This window comes from Molothrus aeneus, unplaced genomic scaffold (genome assembly GCF_037042795.1).
Source record: "Molothrus aeneus isolate 106 unplaced genomic scaffold, BPBGC_Maene_1.0 scaffold_30, whole genome shotgun sequence".
NCBI lineage: Eukaryota > Metazoa > Chordata > Aves > Passeriformes > Icteridae > Molothrus > Molothrus aeneus.
The window spans coordinates 3,577,780-3,597,187 of record NW_027098964.1 but is presented as its reverse complement, the minus strand read 5'-3'; the positions used below and the strand labels follow the sequence as shown (position 1 = coordinate 3,597,187).

Sequence of the window (19,408 nt, the reverse complement as noted above, 5' to 3'; positions counted from 1 at the left end):
AAACTGGGATGCCCCAAAACTGAGGCACCCCAAAACAACCCAGCCCCGGTTTTGGGGTCCCCCCAAGAGTGTTGGGGATTTCCCGTGGGGATTTTGGGGTCTCCTCCTGGTTTTTGGGATTTTTCCTTGGGGTTTTTGGGGTCCCCCTGGATTTTTTGTGTTTTTGGGATTTCCCATGGGATCTTTGGGGTCCCCCCGGGTGTTTTTGGGGTCCCACCTGTGGATGGTGAAGAGCAGGGCCAGGGCAACCAAAGGGGGATTTTGGGGAGGATTTGGGGTCCCACCCCTGGGGATTTTGGGGATTTCTCTCAGGATTTTGGGACTTCCCATGGGATTTTTGGGGTCCCCCCGGATTTTTGGGGTCCTCCAGGAGAATTTTGGGGTCCCACCTGTGGATGGCCAAGAGCAGGGCCAGGGCAGCCAAAGGGGGATTTTTTTGGGATTTCTCCCAGGATTTTTATGATTTCCCATGTGGATTTTGGGATTTCCCAGGGGATTTTTGGGGTTCCCCCGGATCTTTGGGGTCCCCCTGGGTGTTTTTGGGGTCCCACCTGTGGATGGTGAAGAGCAGGGCCAGGGCAGCCAAAGGGGGATTTTTTGGGGATTTTTATGATTTCCCATGGGGATTTGGGGATTTCCCAGGGGATTTTTGGGGTCCTATGGGATTTTTGGGGTCCCCCTGGGTGTTTTTGGGGTCCCACCTGTGGATGGTGAAGAGCAGGGCCAGGGCAGCCAAAGAGGGATTTTTTTGGGGATTTTTATGATTTCTCCCAGGATTTTTGGATTTCCCATGGGGTTTTTGGGGTCCTATGGGATCTTTGGGGTCCCCCCGGGTGTTGTTGGGGTCCCACCTGTGGATGGCGAAGAGCAGGGCCAGGGCAGCCACGGTTTTCTCCCCCCCTGACAGGTTGTCCATGGGCCGGAATCGCTTCCCGGGGGCCACGCAGTTGTAATTGATCCCGTCCAGGTACGGCTCCTCGGGGTTCTCGGGGCCCAGAAACGCCTGCGGGGACATTGGGGACACTCAGGGGACATCGGGGACATTCAGGGGACATTGGGGACACAGGTGACACAGGGGACATTGAGGTGACACAATTGGCAGTGGTCCCGTCCAGGTACGGCTCCGCGGGGTTCTCGGGGCCCAGAAACGCCTGGGGGACATTGGGGACATTCAGGGGACATCAGGGACACTCAGGAGACATTGGGGACATTCAGGGGACATTGGGGACATCAGGGACACTCAGGGGACATTGAGGTGACACAATTGGCATTGGTCCCATCCAGGTACGGCTCCTCGGGGTTCTCGGGGCCCAGAAACGCCTGGGGGGACATTGGGGACACTCAGGGGACATTGGGGACACTCAGGGGACACAGGGGACATCAGGGACACTCAGGGGACATTGGGGACACAGAGAACACAGGGGACATTGAGGGGACACTGGGGACACTGGGGACAGAGGGGACATCCAGGTGACCCAGGTGTCACAGCCAGGGCTCCTTGGGGACCAGGAACACCTGGGGGATGGGCAGGGCGAGCCCTGTGCCAGCGCATTCAGGTGTGTGCCAGCCATGCCCAGGTGTGCCCAGGTGTGTGCCCCATGCCCAGGTGTGCCCAGGTGTGCCCAGGTGTGCCCCAGCCATGCCCAGGTGTGCCCAGGTGTGCCCAGGTGTGCCCCAGCCATGCCCAGGTGTGTTCCAGGTGTGTCCCAGGTGTGTCCCAGGTATGACCAGGTGTGTCCCCAGGTACCCCAGGTGTGTCTAGGTGTGCCCAGGTGTGCCCAGGTGTGCCAGCCATGCCCAGGTGTGTCCCAGGTGTGTCCCCAGGTACCCCAGGTGTGCCCAGGTGTCCCAGCCATGCCCAGGTGTGTCCCAGGTGTGTCCCCAGGTACCCCAGGTGTGCCCAGGTGTGTCCCCAGGTACCCCAGGTGTGTCCCAGGTGTGTCCCAGCCATGCCCAGGTGTGTCCCAGGTGTGTCCCAGGTATGACCAGGTGTGTCCCCAGGTACCCCAGGTGTGCCCAGGTGTGCCCAGGTGTGCCCAGGTGTGTCCCAGGTGTGCCCCAGCCGTGCCCAGGTGTGTCCCAGGTGTGCCCAGGTGTGCCCAGGTGTGTCCAGCTGTGCCCACCTGGGCGCTGCTGTTCCTGGACAGCGCTTTGTAGATCTCGTCGATGTTGGTGGCCACGGCCTCGAAGCAGGAGTTGAAGCGGTCGAACCTCTCCTTCTTCATCTGCTCAAACGCCTGCTTGGCCTTCTTGGCGCGCTTGCGGGCGGCCTCGAACTCTGGGGACAATCAGGGGACATCAGGGGACATTGGGGACAGCAGGGACAGCCATGGGGACACTGGGGACATCACAGACACCCTGGGGTGTCAGGGGACATCAGGGGACACCACGGGGACACTGGGGATATCACAGACACCCTGGGATGGTCAGGAGACATCAGGGACAGTCATGGGGACACTGGGGACACTCAGGGGACAGCCATGGGGACATTGGGGACAGCAGGGACAGCCATGGGGACATCGGGGTCAGGACATGCCTGCTTGGCCTTCTTGGCGCGTTTATGGGCAGCCTTGAACTCTGGGGACATTGGGGACATCAGGAGACACATGGGGACATCAGGAGACAGCAATGGGGACATTGGGGTCAGGGGACAGCAGGGACAGCCATGGGGACACTCAGGGGACAGCCATGGGGACATTGGGGACATCACAGACACCCTGGGGTGTCAGGGGACAGCAGGGACAGCCATGGGGACATCGGGGTCAGGACACGCCTGCTTGGCCTTCTTGGCGCGTTTATGGGCAGCCTCGAACTCTGGGAGGGACATTGGGGACATCAGGGACAGCCATGGGGACATTGGGGACATCACAGACACCCTGGAATGTCAGGGGACATCAGGGACAGCCGTGGGGACATCAGGGGACATTGGGGTCCATCGTATCCCACCAGCCAAGGTCTGATCCCTGACACTCCCTCGTGTCCCCACGGTGTCCCACCATCCGAGGTCTCCTGGAACTTGTTGTGGATGCTGCCCCATGTCCCCACCACGTCCCCCCCATGTCCCCATGGTGTCCCCACAGTGTCCCCATGGTGTCCCCACCATCCGAGGTCTCCTGGAACTTGTCATGGATGCTCCCCCATGTCCCCACGGTGTCCTCACGTGTCCCACCGCTCGAGGTCTCCTGGAACTTGTCCCCATTGTGTCCCCATGTCCCCCACCCATCCCACCATCCAAGGTCTCCTAGAACTTGTTCCCCCAGTGTCCCCACGGTGTCCCCACGGTGTCCCCACCATCCGAGGTCTCCTGGAACTTGTCTCGGACGCTCTCCAGTTTCTCCATGGCCTTCATGTTGGGGGCGGCGATGCGCTGCAGGACGCTCTGCTGCTCCGTCAGCCGCTGCTGCAGCGCCGCCATCTCCTGCCGGATCTCCTCCTCCGCCTGGGCATCCTGGGGACAGCAGGGGACATGAGGGGACATCGGGGACGTCAGGGGCACTGGGGACACACAGGGACATGGGGACATCGGGGACACAGCCGCTGCTGCAGGGCTGCCATCTCCTGCCGGATCTCCTCCTCCACCTGGGCATCCTGGGGACAGCAGGGACAGCAGGGGTGTGAGGGACATGGGGACATTGGGGACACAGCCGCTGCTGCAGGGCTGCCATCTCCTGCTGGATCTCCTCCTGTGCCTGGGCATCCTGGGGACAGCAGGGGACATGAGGGGACATCGGGGGCACTGGGGACACACAGGGACATGGGGACACAGGGACACAGCCGCTGCTGCAGCGCCGCCATCTCCTGCCGGATCTCCTCCTCCGCCTGGGCATCCTGGGGACAGCAGGGACAGCAGGGGTGTGAGGGACATGGGGACATCAGGGGACAGCAGGGACATCAGGGGTGTGAGGGACATGGGGACACAGGGACACAGTCCCTGCTGCAGCGCCGCCATCTCCTGCCGGATCTCCTCCTCCACCTGGGCATCCTGGGGACAGCAGGGGACATGAGGGGACATCGGGGACATCAGGGGCACTGGGGACACACAGGGACATGGGGACACTGGGGACACAGCCGCTGCTGCAGCGCTGCCATCTCCTGCCGGATCTCCTCTGCCTGGGCATCCTGGGGACAGCAGGGACATGGGGACACGGGGACATCCAGGGACATGTGGGGACATGGGGACACACAGGGACAGCAGGGGACACAGGACATGTCCAGGTGTGCCGGGTGTGCCCAGACCATGCCCAGGTGGCCCCAGGTGTCACCTTGAGCTCCTCGGGCAGGTCGCTGTAGTCAATCTCGATCAGAGCCTCGCGGGCGTAGAGGCTGGAGCTGCGCTGGGAGCTGCCACCGGGGTCCTCTCCAGTGCCACCACCCTGAGGGGACAATGGGGACAGTGAGGGGACACGGCTGGAGCTGCCACCAGGGTCCTCTCCAGTGCCACCACCCTGAGGGGATAATGGGGACAGTGAGGGGACACGGCTGGAGCTGCCACCAGGGTCCTCTCCAGTGCCACCACCCTGAGGGGACAATGGGGACAGTGAGGGGACACGGCTGGAGCTGCCACCAGGGTCCTCTCCAGTGCCACCACCCTGAGGGGACAATGGGGACAATGGGGACAGTCAAGGGACAGGGCTGGAGCTGCCACTGGGGTCCTCTCCAGTGCCACCACCCTGAGGGGACAATGGGGACAACCAGGGTGACACAGAAGACAGGAGTGACCAGGGGGACATGGGGGTGACACAGGGGTGTCCCAGGGTGTCCCCGGGTGTCACCTCCTCCTGGCTGATGTCGTCCATGGAGCCCCTGGCCAGGGGCAGCTGGGGGGACAGGGGGTGACTCGGGGTGACATGGGGGTGGCTCAGGGTGACACAGGAGGACAGGGATGGCTCAGGGTGACACAGGGGTGACCCAGGGTGTCCCAGGGTGTCCCCGGGTGTCACCTCCTCCTGGCTGATGTCGTCCATGGAGCCCCTGGCCAGCGGCAGCCGGATGTCCTGCATCTTGCAGGCCTGCAGGAGGTTGTGGCGGTCGCTGCGCTTCTGCTCCAGCTTGGTCTCGATGGCCGTCACCTCCTTCTGCAGGTGGGTCATCTCCCTGGGGACAGGGGCACCATGGGGACACCATGGGGACACCATGGGGACAGGGACATGGGACATGGCAGGGGACAGGGACACCGCACACCATGGGGACAGGGACACCATGGGGACAGGGACATGGAACATGGCAGGGGACAGGGACACCATGGGGACACGGGACATGGCAGGGGACAGGGACACCATGGGGACAGGGACATAGGACACCATGGGGACAGGGACATGGGACACCATGGGGACAGGGACACCATGGGGACACCATGGGGACAGGGACACCATGGGGACAGGGACATGGGACATGGCAGGGGACAGGGACACCATGGGGACAGGGACATGGGACACCATGGGGACAGGGACACCATGGGGACACCATGGGGACAGGGACACCATGGGGACAGGGACATGGGACATGGCAGGGGACAGGGACACCATGGGGACAGGGACATGGGACACCATGGGGACAGGGGACACCATGGGGACAGGGACACGGGACACCATGGGGACAGGGACATGGGACACCATGGGGATAGGGAGACAGTGTGGGGACAGGGACACCATGGGGACACCATGGGGACAGGGACACGAGACATGGCAGGGAACAGGGAGACAGTGTGGGGACAGGACACAGGGACAGGGACATGGTGTGGGGACAGGACATGGGGACGTGGTGGGGACAGGGACAGGGACAGGGACATGGTGTGGGGACAGGCACATGGGGAAAGGGAAAGGGGACATGGCAGGGGACAGGGACATGGGGACAGGGGATGGGGACAGGGACACGGGACATGGTGTGGGGACGTGGTCATGGGGACATGGTATGGGGACAGGGGATGGGGACAGGGACATGGCATGGGGGACAGGGACACGGGGACGGGGAATGGGGACAGGGACACGGGGACACAGGGACACGGTGTGGGGACAGGACACAGGGACATGGTGGGGACATGGTGGGGACAGGGACATGGGGATGTGGTCATGGGGACATGGTGTGGGGACAGGGAATGGGGACATTGTGGGGGGACAGGGACAGGGACATGGTGTGGGTACAGGGCCATAGGGACCCATCAGGGACACACCCACGAAGACACGCCCACCATGGACACGCCCATATGGCCCTTAGGCCCCTTTCTAGCCCCGCCCTTTTAGCCCCGCCCATTACCACACCCTCACCTTGGCCACGCCCCCCTTGACACCACCTTCACTATTAGGCCCCGCCCCTTTTACTGCCCCCACCCCATTGATTGCTCCAGCACCCTCGTTGGCCCCACCCCCATTTGTTGGCCACGCCCCCATTTGTTGGCCACGCCCCCTCATTGGCCACGCCCTCACTTGTTGGCCCCGCCCAGCTTCTTGCGGATCTCGTCCATCTCGTGGTTTTTGTCGTTCACCTCCGACTTCTTGGCCAGGTGTTGGTTCTTGAGGTCCTGCAGCTGCGCCATGGTCTCGTCGATGATCTTCATGTGCCGCTGCTCCTCCTGGAAAACGGGACAAAAAATGGGCAAAATAACCCAAAAAATGGTCAAAATCACCCCAGAATTACTGATGGTCTTCATGTGCTGCTGCTCCTCCTGAAAAACGGGACAAAAAATGGTCAAAAAACCCCAAAAAATGGTCAAAATGACCCCAGAGTTATTGATGGTCTTCATGTGCTGCTGGTCCTCCTGAAAAACCACCCAAAAATGGTCAAAAAAATCCAAAAAATGGTCAAAATCACCCCAGAATTATTGATGGTCTTCATGTGCTGCTGGTCCTCCTGGAAAACGGGACAAAAACGGTCAAAATAACCCAAAAAATGGTCAAAATGGCCCCAGAATTATTGATGGTCTTCATGTGCCCACCTCAGGTCTTCTCCACCATGGACCTCCCAAGACCCCAAAACACGTCAAAAACCCCAGAAAAAAAACCCCAAAAAGTCCAAAAAGCACCCAAAGGCCCCAAACCTTCTTGAGCTTCTCGATCTCGGCCTCGTCCTTGTGTTCTCCTGGTCCCACCTCAGGTCTTCTCCACCTTGAGCCTCTCAAGACCCCAAAACACCTCAAAACCCCCAGAAAAAAACCCCCAAAAAGTCCCAAGAGAACCCAGAAGAACCCAAAGCCCCCAAACCTTCTTGAGCTTCTCTATCTTGGCCTCGTCCTTGTGTTCTCCAGGTCCCACCTCAGGTCTTCTCCACCTTGAGCCTCCTGAGACCCCAAAACACCTCAAAAACACCCCAAAAATCCCAAAAAGTCCCAAAAGAGCCCAGAAGAACCCAAAGGCCCCAAACCTTCTTGAGCTTCTCCATCTCTCCTGTCCTTTGGTCCCACCTCAGGTCTTCTCCACCTTGAGCCTCCTGAGACCCCAAAACACCTCAAAACCCCCAGAAAAAAACCCCAAAAAGTCCCCAAAAACCCCAAAGGCCCCAAACCTTCTTGAGCTTCTCGATCTCGGCTTCGTCCTTGTGTTCTCCTGGTCCCACCTCAAGTCTTCTCCACCAGGAGCATCCCGAGACCCCAAAACACCTCAAAAATCCCAGAAAAAACCCAGAAGAACCCAAAGGCCCCAAACCTTCTTGAGCTTCTCGATCTCGGCCTCGTCCTTGTGTTCTCCTGGTCCCACCTCAGGTCTTCTCCACCAGGAGCATCCCAAGACCCCAAAACACCTCAAACCCCTCCCAAAAAATCATAAAAAGTCCCAAAAGAACCCAGAAGAACCCCAAAGGCCCCAAACCTTCTTGAGCTTCTCCATCTCTCCTGTCCTTTGGTCCCACCTCAGCTCCTCCTCATCATGGACCTCCCAGGACCCCAAAACACCTCAAAAAAACCCCAGAAAAAAACCCCAAACCCCAAAAGAACCCAGAAGAACCCAAAGCCCCCAAACCTTCTTGAGCTCCTTTATCTTGGCCTCATCCTTGTGTTCTCCTGGTGCCACCTCAGGTCTTCTCCACCAGGAGCATCCCGAGACCCCAAAACACCTCAAAAACCCCAGAAAAAACCCAGAAGAACCCAAAGCCCCCAAACCTTCTTGAGCTTCTCCATCTTTCCTGTCCTTTGGTCCCACCTCAGCTCCTCCTCATCATGGACCTCCCAGGACCCCAAAACACCTCAAAAACACCCCAAAAATCCCAAAAAGTCCCAAAAGAACCCAGAAGAACCCAAAGGCCCCAAACCTTCTTGAGCTTCTCAGTCTTGGCCTCGTCCTTGTGTTCTCCTGGTCCCACCTCAGCTCCTCCTCATCATGGACCTCCCAAGACCCCAAAACCCCCCCAAAAAATCCCAAAAAGTCCCAGAAGAACCCAAAGGCCCCAAACCTTCTGGACCTTCTCTATCTTGGCCTCGTCCTTGTGTTCTCCAGGTCCCACCTTAGGTCTTCTCCACCTTGAGCCTCCTGAGACCCCAAAACACCTCAAAAACACCCCAAAAATCCCAAAAAGTCCCAAAAGAACCCAGAAGAACCCAAAGCCCCCAAACCTTCCTGAGCTTCTCCATCTCGGCCTCATCCTTGTGTTCTCCTGGTCCCACCTCAGGTCTTCTCCACCAGGAGCATCCCGAGACCCCAAAACACCTCAAAACCCCCCCAAAAAACCCCAAAAGTCCCAAAAGAACCCAGAAGAACCCAAAGGCCCCAAACCTTCTTGAGCTTCTCCATCTCTCCTGTCCTTTGGTCCCACCTCAGGTCTTCTCCACCTTGAGCCTCCTGAGACCCCAAAACACCTCAAAAACGCCAGAAAAAACCCACAAAAAGTCCCAGAAGAACCCAAAGGCCCCAAACCTTCTTGAGCTTCTCGATCTCAGCCTCGTCCTTGTGTTCTCCTGGTCCCACCTCAGGTCTTCTCCACCAGGAGCATCCCAAGACCCCAAAACACCTCAAACCCCTCCCAAAAAATCATAAAAAGTCCCAAAAGAACCCAGAAGAACCCAAAGGCCCCAAACCTTCTTGAGCTTCTCCATCTCTCCTGTCCTTTGGTCCCACCTCAGGTCTTCTCCACCTTGAGCCTCCTGAGACCCCAAAACACCTCAAAAACGCCAGAAAAAACCCACAAAAAGTCCCAGAAGAACCCAAAGGCCCCAAACCTTCTTGAGCTTCTCGATCTCGGCTTCGTCCTTGTGTTCTCCTGGTCCCACCTCAGGTCTTCTCCACCTTAAGCCTCCTGAGACCCCAAAACACCTCAAAAACACCCCAAAAATCCCAAAAAGTCCCAAAAGAACCCAGAAGAACCCAAAGCCCCCAAACCTTCTTGAGCTTCTCGATCTCGGCCTCGTCCTTGTGTTCTCCAGGTCCCACCTCAGGTCTTCTCCACCAGGAGCATCCCAAGACCCCAAAACACCTCAAACCCCTCCCAAAAAATCATAAAAAGTCCCAAAAGAACCCAGAAGAACCCAAAGGCCCCAAACCTTCTTGGACTTCTTGATCTTTCCTGTCCTTTGGTCCCACCTCAGGTCTTCTCCACCTTGAGCCTCCTGAGACCCCAAAACACCTCAAAAACGCCAGAAAAAACCCACAAAAAGTCCCAGAAGAACCCAAAGGCCCCAAACCTTCTTGAGCTTCTCGATCTCGGCCTCGTCCTTGTGTTCTCCAGGTCCCACCTCAGCTCCTCCTCATCATGGACCTCCCAAGACCCCAAAACCCCCCCAAAAAACCCCAAAAAGTCCCAGAAGAACCCAAAGGTCCCAAACCTTCTGGACCTTCTCTATCTTGGCCTTGTGTTCTCCTGGTCCCACCTCAGGTCTTCTCCACCTTGAGCCTCCTGAGACCCCAAAACACCTCAAAACCCCCAGAAAAAACCCCAAAAAGTCCCAAAAAACCCCAAAGGCCCCAAACCTTCTTGAGCTTCTCGATCTCGGCCTCGTCCTTGTGTTCTCCTGGTCCCACCTCAGGTCCTCTCCACCTTAAGCCTCCTGAGACCCCAAAACACCTCAAAAACACCCCAAAAATCCCAAAAAGTCCCAAAAGAACCCAGAAGAACCCAAAGCCCCCAAACCTTCTTGAGCTTCTCGATCTCGGCCTCGTCCTTGCGCACGCCCTGCTCCCACATCAGCACCTTCTCCTGGTCCTCCCGCAGCTGGTTGCGCTCGAAGTCCAGCTGGATGCCCAGGCGCGTCTTCTGGTTCTCGAACTCCAGCCTGGGGGGACACCAGAGGCCTCCTGGGGTTCCTCAGAAGCTCCTGGGGGCTCCTCGAGATGTTCATGGGGATCTCGGAGGGGTTTTGGAGGCCCTTGACAGTTGTTTTTGGGGTCTCTGAGAGGTTTTTTGGGGTGCCTGAGGAGTTTCTTGGATGTCCTTGAGATGTTTGTTGGGGTTCCTCAGAGGTTTTTGGGGTCCTTGAAGGTTTTTTGGGGTCTCTGAGGGGTTTTGGAGGTCCTTGAAGGTTTTTGGGGTCTCTCAGGGATTTTGGAGGTCCTTGAGATGTTTTTTGGGGTCTCTGAGGGGTTTTGGAGATCTTTGAGATGGTTTTTGGGGTTCTTCAGGGGTTTTTGGGGTTCCTCAGAGGTTTTTTGGGGTCTCTGAGGTATTTTGGGGTCCTTGAGATGTTTTTTGGGGTCTCTGAGGGGTTTTGGAGGTCTTTGAGATGGTTTTTGGGGTTCCTCAGAGGTTTTTTGGGGTTCCTTAGAGGTTTTTTGGGGTCCTTGAGATGTTTTTTGGGGTCTCTCAGGGATTTTGGAGGTCCTTGAAGGTTTTTTGGGGTCTCTGAGGGGTTTTGGAGGTCCTTGAAGGTTTTTTGGGGTCTCTGAGGGGTTTTGGAGGTCTTTGAGATGGTTTTTGGGGTTCCTCAGAGGGTTTTGGGGTCCCCAAGAGATTTTTCAGGTTCTTGTGAAGTTCTTTTGAGGTTCTTGAGATGCTTTTTGGGGGTCTCTGAGAGGTTTTCTGAGGTCCCCAAGGGATTTGAGGGGGTTCCTGAGAGGTTTTTTTGGGGTCCCCAAGAGATCTTTGGGTTCTTGAGGTGTTTTGGGTTCTTGAGAAGTTCTTTGGGGTTCCTCAGGGGTTTTTTTTGGGGTCTCCAAAGTGTTTGGGGGCTCCTTGAGGGTTTTTTGGGGTTCCTGAGAAGTTCTTGGAGGTTCTTGAGATGTTTTTTGGAGTCCCTCAGAGGTTTTTTTGGGGTGTCCTGAGGGTTTTTTGGGGTTCCTCAGAGGTTTTTTGGGGTCTCCTGGGGGTTTTTTGGGGTTCCTCAGAGGTTTTTTTGGGGTGTCCTGAGGGTTTTTTGGGGTTCCTCAGAGGTTTTTTGGGGTGTCCTGAGAGTTTTTTGGGGTTCCTCAGAGGTTTTTTGGGGTCTCCTGAGGGTTTTTGGGGTGCCCTGACCTTTTCTTGGCGATCTCGTTCTGCCTCTTGACCTTCTCCTCCTCGAACTCCCGAATGTTCCTGACCCCGATCTCGCGGCAAAACTCCTCAAACACCTCGTCCTCCACCTGGGGTGGGGGAAAAGGGTCAGGAACCCCAAGGCTGGGGGACCCCAAAATCCCCCAAATTCACCCCAAAAATCCCCCAAAGCTGGGGGACCTCAAAATCCCCCAAATTCCCCCCAGAATCCTCCCCAAAAACCCCAAATTTCCACCCAAAAATCTCCCCCAAAATCCTCCCCCAAATCCCCTAAATCTGGGGGACCCCAATTTCCCCCCAGAATCCCCCAAATCCCCCCCAAATTCCACCCAGAATTCTCCCCCAAAATCCTCTCAAAATCCCCAAAGCTGGGGGACCCCAAAATCCCCCCCAAAAATCCCCAACCCTCCCTAAAAATCCACCCCAAAATAGCCCCAAATATCCCCCAAAAAGCCCCAAAATCCCCAAATCTGGGGGATCCCAAAATCCTCAAAATCTCCCCCAAAATCCCCCCTCAAAATCCCCCCAACCCCAAATCTGGGGGACCCCAAAATCCCCCAAATCCACCCTGAAATATTCCCCAGAATCCCTCAAAATCCTCCCCAAAAACCCCAAATTCCTCCCAAAAATCTCCCCCCAAAATCCTCCAAATCCCTGCCAAAAATCCCCAAATCTGGGGGACCACAAAATTCCCCCAAATCATCCCAAAATTTCCCCACAAATCGTCCTAAAATCCCCAAATCTGGAGGACCCCAAAATCAACCCCAAATCCCACCAAAAATCCACCCCAAAATTCCCCCAATTTCCCCCAGAATCCTCCCCAAAAACCCCAAATTCCACCCAAAATTCTCCCCCAAAATCCTCTCAAAATCCCCAAAGCTGGGGGACCCCAAAATCCCCCCCAAAAATCCCCAACCCTCCCTAAAAATCCACCCCAAAATAGCCCCAAATATCCCCCAAAAGACCCCAAAATCCCCAAATCTGGGGGACCCCAAAATCCCCCAAATCCACCCTGAAATATTCCCCAGAATCCCTCAAAATCCTCCCCAAAAACCCCAAATTCCTCCCAAAAATCTCCCCCCAAATCCCTCCCAAAAATCCCCAAATCTGGGGGACCACAAAATTCCCCAAATCCACCCCAAAAATCCCCCAATATCCCCCCAAATTCACCCTAAAAATCCCCCAAAATTCCCAAATCCCCCCCAAAAATCCCCCAATTTTCCCCCAAAAATCTCCCCCCACAAATCCCCTAAATTTGAGGGACCCCAAAATCCCCCAAAATCCCCAGATCCACCTTAAAAATGCCCCAAATCCCCCCAAATTCCCCCCAAAATCCCCAAAATTGAGTGAATTTCTTCCCAAAACCAGAGATTTTTCCCAAAATTTGGGTGAATTTTCCTCACAATTGAGGGAATATTTCTAAAATTGGAAGAAATTTGCCCCAAAATTGGGGGAATTTCTCCCAAAACCCAGAGCATTTCTGGGATTTTTTTCCCCAAAAAATTGGGATTTTTTTCCCCCAAATTTGGCAGAATTTTCCCCAAAATTGGGGAGGATTTCTTTCCAAATTTGAGGGAATTTCTCCCTCAAACCAGGGACTTTTTTCCCCAAAAATTGGGATTTTTTTTTCCCTCAAAATTGCCAGAATTTTCCCCAAGTTGAGAGAATTTTTTTCCCAAAATTGGTAGAATTTTCCTCAAAACTGGGGGGACTTTTCCCCAAAAAAGGGGATTTTTTTCCTCCAAAAATTGGGATTTTTTTCAATAAAATAGGGATTTTTCTTCCCAAAACCCAGCAAATTTTCCCCAAATTTGGGGGGATTTCTTTCCCAAATTTGGCAGAATTTTCCCCAAAATTGGGGAGGATTTCTTTCCAAATTTGAGGGAATTTCTCCCTCAAACCAGGGACTTTTTTCCCCAAAAATTGGGATTTTTTTCCCCTCAAAATTGCCAGAATTTTCCCCAAGTTGGGAGAATTTTTTTCCCAAAATTGGTAGAATTTTCCTCAAAACTGGGGGGACTTCTCCCCAAAAAAAGGGGATTTTTTTCCTCCAAAAATTGGGATTTTTTCCTCCAAAAATTGGGATTTTTTCCCCCAAATTTGGGTTTTTTTTTTCCCAAACTTCTGGAATTTTCCCCCAACCCCAGAATTTGCCCAAAAAGGGCGGAATTTGCCCCAAACCTGGTTCATTTTCTCTTTCAGGTCCTTCATCTCCCGCTCCCGGCCCTGGATGATTCGTTTGATGTCGTTGATGCGCGGCCCAAAATTGGCCAATTCGCTCTCCAGCTTGGACTTCTCCTGGAAAAATGGGGAAAAATGGGAGAAAAATGGGAAAAATTGTGAGAAAAATGGGAAAAAAATGTGAGAAAAATGGAAAAAAAAAAAGAAAAAATTTGGGGGAAAAATGTGATTAAAATCCAGCCCTGAATCCCCAAAATCCACTCCCCAAACCCCAAAATTCCAATTTTTTTCCTCCCCAAATTCCCATTTTTTACCCCCAAATCTGAGTCTCACCTGCAGGTTCAGTTCCAGGTCACTTTGAGAATATTTCATGAGGGAATTTCCCCCAAAATTCAGATTTTTTTCCCCAAAATTCAGATTTTTGTCCCAAAAAAATCACTTTTTTTTTCCCTGAAATTCGGATTTTCTTCCTCAAATTCAGATTTTTTAAACCAAAATCCCCCCTTTTAGCCCCAAATCCATGTCCCACCTGCAGATTCAGTTCCAGGTCCCTTTCAGAATATTTCATGAGGGGATTTCCCCCAAAATTCAGATTTTTTCCCCCAAAAATTCACATTTTTGTCCCAAAAAATCACATTTTTGCCCTGAAATTTGGATTTTTTTCCCTAAAATTCAGATTTTTTAAACCAAAATCCCCCTTTTAGCCCCAAATCCATGTCCTACCTGCAGGTTCAGTTCCAGGTCCCTTTGGGAACATTTCATGAGGGAATTTCCCCCAAAATTCAGATTTTTTCCCCCAAAAATTCACATTTTTGTCCCAAAAAATCACATTTTTGCCCTGAAATTTGGATTTTTTTCCCATAAATTTAGATTTTTTTAACCAAAATCCCTTTTTTCCCCCCAAATCTGAGTCTCACCTGCAGATTCAGTTCCAGGTCAATTTGAGAATATTTCATGAGGGAATTTCCCCCAAAATTCAGATTTTTTTCCCCAAAAATTCAGATTTTTTCCCTAAATTCAGATTTTTTTACCAAAATCTCCATTTTTAGCCCCAAATCCGTGTCCCACCTGCAGGTTCAGTGCCAGGTGCCGGGTCTTGGCCTGCTCCAGGTCACTTTGGGAACATTTCATGAGGGGATTTCCCCCAAAATTCACTTTTTTTTCCCCAAAATTCCCGTTTTTTCCCCAAAAATTCACATTTTTTTAACCAAAATCTCCTTTTTTCCGCCCAAATCTGAGTCTCGCCTTCAGCTTCAGTTCCAAGTCTTTTGGGAACATTTCATGAGGGAATTTCCCCCAAAATTCAGATTTTTTTCCCCAAAATTCACATTTTTGTCCCAAAAAATCTCGTTTTTTGCCTGAAATTTGGATTTTTTTAACCAAAATCTCCTTTTTTAGCCCCAAATCCGTGTCCCACCTGCAGGTTCAGTGCCAGGTGCCGGGTCTTGGCCTGCTCCAGGTCACTCTGGGAACATTTCATGAGGGAATTTCCCCCCAAAATCCCAATTTTTCTTCCAAAATTCCCATTTTTTTCCCTAAAAATTCACATTTTTTTACCAAAATCTCCATTTTTAGCCCCAAATCCATGTCCCACCTGCAGGTTCAGTGCCAGGTGCCGGGTCTTGGTCTGCTCCAGGTCACTTTGGGAACATTTCATGAGGGGATTTCCCCCCAAAATTCATGTTTTTTTCCCCAAAAAATCAAAATTTTTCCCAAAAATTCACTTTTTTTTTACCAAAATCTCCTTTTTTAGCCCCAAATCCGTGTCCCACCTGCAGGTTCAGGGCCAGGTGCCGGGTCTTGGTCTGCTCCAGGTCACTTTGGGAACATTTCATGAGGGAATTTCCCCCCAAAATCCCAATTTTTCTTCCAAAATTCCCATTTTTTTCCCCAAAAATTCAGATTTTTTTACCAAAATCTCCATTTTTAGCCCCAAATCCGTGTCCCACCTGCAGGTTCAGGGCCTGGTGCCGGGTCTTGGCCTGCTCCAGGTCACTTTGGGAACATTTCATGAGGGGATTTCCCCCAAAATTCACGTTTTTTTTTTCAAAAAATTCAGATTTTTTCCCTAAAATTCACATTTTTTTACCAAAATCTCCATTTTTAGCCCCAAATCCGTGTCCCACCTGCAGGTTCAGTGCCAGGTGCCGGGTCTTGGTCTGCTCCAGGTCACTTTGGGAACATTTCATGAGGGGATTTCCCCCAAAATTCACATTTTTTTCCCCAAAAATTCAGATTTTTTTCCCTAAAATTCAGATTTTTTACCAAAATCCCCTCTTTTAGCCCCAAATCCGTGTCCCACCTGCAGGTTCAGTGCCAGGTGCCGGGTCTTGGTCTGCTCCAGGTCACTTTGGGAACATTTCATGAGGGAATTTCCCCCAAAATTCACATTTTTTTCCAAAAAAATCACATTTTTATCCCAAAAATTATATTTTTGCCCTGAAATGTGGATATTTTCCCCTCAAATTCAGATTTTTTTTACCAAAATCCCTTTTTCCCCCCAAATCTGAGTCTCGCCTTCAGGTGCAGTTCCAGGTCCCTTTGGAACATTTCATGAGGGGATTTCCCCCAAAATTCACTTTTTTTTCCCCAAAATTCCCATTTTTTCCCCAAAAATTCACATTTTTTTAACCAAAATCTCCTTTTTTCCACCCAAATCTGAGTCTCGCCTTCAGGTTCAGTTCCAAGTCTTTTGGGAACATTTCATGAGGGAATTTCCCCCAAAATTCCCATTTTTTTCCCCAAAATTCCCATTTTTTCCCTAAATTCACATTTTTTTACCAAAATCCCCTTTTTTAGCCCCAAATCCGTGTCCCACCTGCAGGTTCAGGGCCAGGTGCCGGGTCTTGGCCTGCTCCAGGTCACTCTGGGAACATTTCATGAGGGGATTTCCCCCAAAATTCACATTTTTACCCCAAAATTTGGATTTTTTTCCCCCAAATTCAGATTTTTTAACCAAAATCTCCTCTTTTAGCCCCAAATCCGTGTCCCACCTGCAGGTTCAGGGCCAGGTGAGGATCTTGGTCTGCTCCAGGTCACTTTGGGAACATTTCATGAGGGAATTTCCCCCCAAAATCCCAATTTTTCTTCCAAAATTCCCATTTTTTTCCCCAAAAATTCAGATTTTTTCCCAAAATCTCCTTTTTTAGCCCCAAATCCGTGTCCCACCTGCAGGTTCAGGGCCAGGTGCCGGGTCTTGGCCTGCTCCAGGTCACTTTGGGAACATTTCATGAGGGGATTTCCCCCAAAATTCACATTTTTTTCCAAAAAAATCACATTTTTATCCCAAAAATTATATTTTTGCCCTGAAATGTGGATATTTTCCCCTCAAATTCAGATTTTTTTTACCAAAATCCCTTTTTCCCCCCAAATCTGAGTCTCGCCTTCAGGTGCAGTTCCAGGTCCCTTTGGAACATTTCATGAGGGGATTTCCCCCAAAATTCACTTTTTTTTCCCCAAAATTCCCATTTTTTCCCCAAAAATTCACATTTTTTTAACCAAAATCTCCTTTTTTCCACCCAAATCTGAGTCTCGCCTTCAGGTTCAGTTCCAAGTCTTTTGGGAACATTTCATGAGGGAATTTCCCCCAAAATTCAGATTTTTTTCCCCAAAATTCACATTTTTGTCCCAAAAAATCTCGTTTTTTGCCTGAAATTTGGATTTTTTTAACCAAAATCTCCTTTTTTAGCCCCAAATCTGTGTCCCACCTGCAGGTTCAGGGCCAGGTGCCGGGTCTTGGTCTGCTCCAGGTCACTTTGGGAACATTTTATGAGCGACTTTCCCCCAAAATTCACATTTTTTTCCAAAAAAATCAAAATTTTTCCCAAAAATTCAGATTTTTTTACCAAAATCTCCATTTTTAGCCCCAAATCCGTGTCCCACCTGCAGGTTCAGTGCCAGGTGCCGGGTCTTGGTCTGCTCCAGGTCACTTTGGGAACATTTCATGAGGGAATTTCCCCCCAAAATCCCGATTTTTCTTCCAAAATTCCCATTTTTTTTCTCCAAAAGTTCAGATTTTTTTAACCAAAATCTGCTTTTTTCCGCCCAAATCTGAGTCTCGCCTTCAGGTTCAGTTCCAAGTCTTTTGGGAACATTTCATGAGGGGATTTTCCCCAAAATTCAGATTTTTTTCCTCAAAATTCCCATTTTTGTCCCCAAAATTCCCATTTTTTTCCCTAAAAATTCACATTTTTTTACCAAAATCTCCATTTTTAGCCCCAAATCCATGTCCCACCTGCAGGTTCAGTGCCAGGTGCCGGGTCTTGGCCTGCTCCAGGTCACTTTGGGAACATTTCATGAGGGGATTTCCCCCAAAATTCACGTTTTTTTTTTCAAAAAATTCAGATTTTTTCCCTAAAATTCACATTTTTTTACCAAAATCCCCTTTTTTAGCCCCAAATCCGTGTCCCACCTGCAGGTTCAGTGCCAGGTGCCGGGTCTTGGCCTGCTCCAGGTCACTCTGGGAACATTTCATGAGGGGATTTCCCCCAAAATCCCAATTTTTCTTCCAAAATTCCCATTTTTTCTCCAAAAATTCACATTTTTTTACCAAAATCTCCTCTTTTAGCCCCAAATCCGTGTCCCACCTGCAGGTTGAGGGCCAGGTGCCGGGTCTTGGTCTGCTCCAGGTCACTTTGGGAACATTTCATGAGGGGATTTCCCCCAAAATTCACATTTTTTTCCAAAAAAATCACATTTTTATCCCAAAAATTATATTTTTGCCCTGAAATGTGGATATTTTCCCCTCAAATTCAGATTTTTTTTACCAAAATCCCTTTTTCCCCCCAAATCTGAGTCTCGCCTTCAGGTGCAGTTCCAGGTCCCTTTGGAACATTTCATGAGGGGATTTCCCCCAAAATTCACTTTTTTTTCCCCAAAATTCCCATTTTTTCCCCAAAAATTCACATTTTTTTAACCAAAATCTCCTTTTTTCCACCCAAATCTGAGTCTCGCCTTCAGGTTCAGTTCCAAGTCTTTTGGGAACATTTCATGAGGGAATTTCCCCCAAAATTCAGATTTTTTTCCCCAAAAATTCAGATTTTTTTCCCTAAAATTCAGATTTTTTACCAAAATCCCCTCTTTTAGCCCCAAATCCGTGTCCCACCTGCAGGTTGAGGGCCAGGTGCCGGGTCTTGGCCTGCTCCAGGTCACTTTGGGAACATTTCATGAGGGGATTTCCCCCAAAATTCACTTTTTTTTCCCCAAAAATTAAAAATTTTTCCCAAAAATTCACATTTTTTTACCAAAATCTCCATTTTTAGCCCCAAATCCGTGTCCCACCTGCAGGTTCAGTGCCAGGTGCCGGGTCTTGGCCTGCTCCAGGTCACTTTGGGAACATTTCATGAGGGGATTTCCCCCAAAATTCACTTTTTTTTCCCCAAAAATTAAAAATTTTTCCCAAAAATTCACATTTTTTTACCAAAATCTCCATTTTTAGCCCCAAATCCGTGTCCCACCTGCAGGTTCAGTGCCAGGTGCCGGGTCTTGGTCTGCTCCAGGTCACTCTGGGAATATTTGAGGCGCATTTGGAGCCCGTGGGCCTGGGACTGCACCTGGCGCAGCTCGGCCTCCTTGCGCTTGGCCTTCATCTGCTCCTGGAGTCGGGGAGAAATGGGGGAAAATCAGGGGAAAATGGGAAAAAAACGGGGAAGAAATGGGGGGAAAATTGGGAAAAATGGGGAAAAAACGGGGAAGAAATGGGGGGAAAATGGGGGGAAAATGGGGGAAGAAATGGGGGGAAAATGGTGAAAAAAGGGGGGGAGAAATGGAGGAAAAAAGGGGGAAAAATGGAGGAAAAATGGGAAATTTGGGGAAAGAAATGGGGAGAAATGGAGAAAAATGG

The 19,408-nt window shown here is 51.5% G+C and overlaps 1 protein-coding gene across 2 annotated transcripts in view; it reads right to left on the bottom strand.

The window, feature by feature from the left end:
• SMC1A (structural maintenance of chromosomes 1A) overlaps positions 1–19,408 on the bottom strand; it is a 51,282-nt gene that overhangs the window by 8,503 nt on the left and 23,371 nt on the right. The window contains exons 13-22 of one of the 2 annotated variants that reach the window (XM_066570334.1): positions 19,023–19,160; positions 13,567–13,683; positions 11,368–11,474; positions 10,051–10,192; positions 6,423–6,568; positions 4,941–5,094; positions 4,263–4,373; positions 3,292–3,448; positions 2,124–2,278; positions 852–1,003 (exon numbers count right to left, since the gene is read on the bottom strand). In XM_066570334.1, coding sequence (XP_066426431.1) covers positions 852–1,003; positions 2,124–2,278; positions 3,292–3,448; positions 4,263–4,373; positions 4,941–5,094; positions 6,423–6,568; positions 10,051–10,192; positions 11,368–11,474; positions 13,567–13,683; positions 19,023–19,160 — 1,379 coding nt within the window. Of the gene's footprint in view, positions 1–851; positions 1,004–1,229; positions 1,321–2,123; positions 2,279–3,291; positions 3,449–4,262; positions 4,374–4,940; positions 5,095–6,422; positions 6,569–10,050; positions 10,193–11,367; positions 11,475–13,566; positions 13,684–19,022; positions 19,161–19,408 lie in introns of those variants that run through there. The other variant, XM_066570335.1, reaches the window with a different exon arrangement.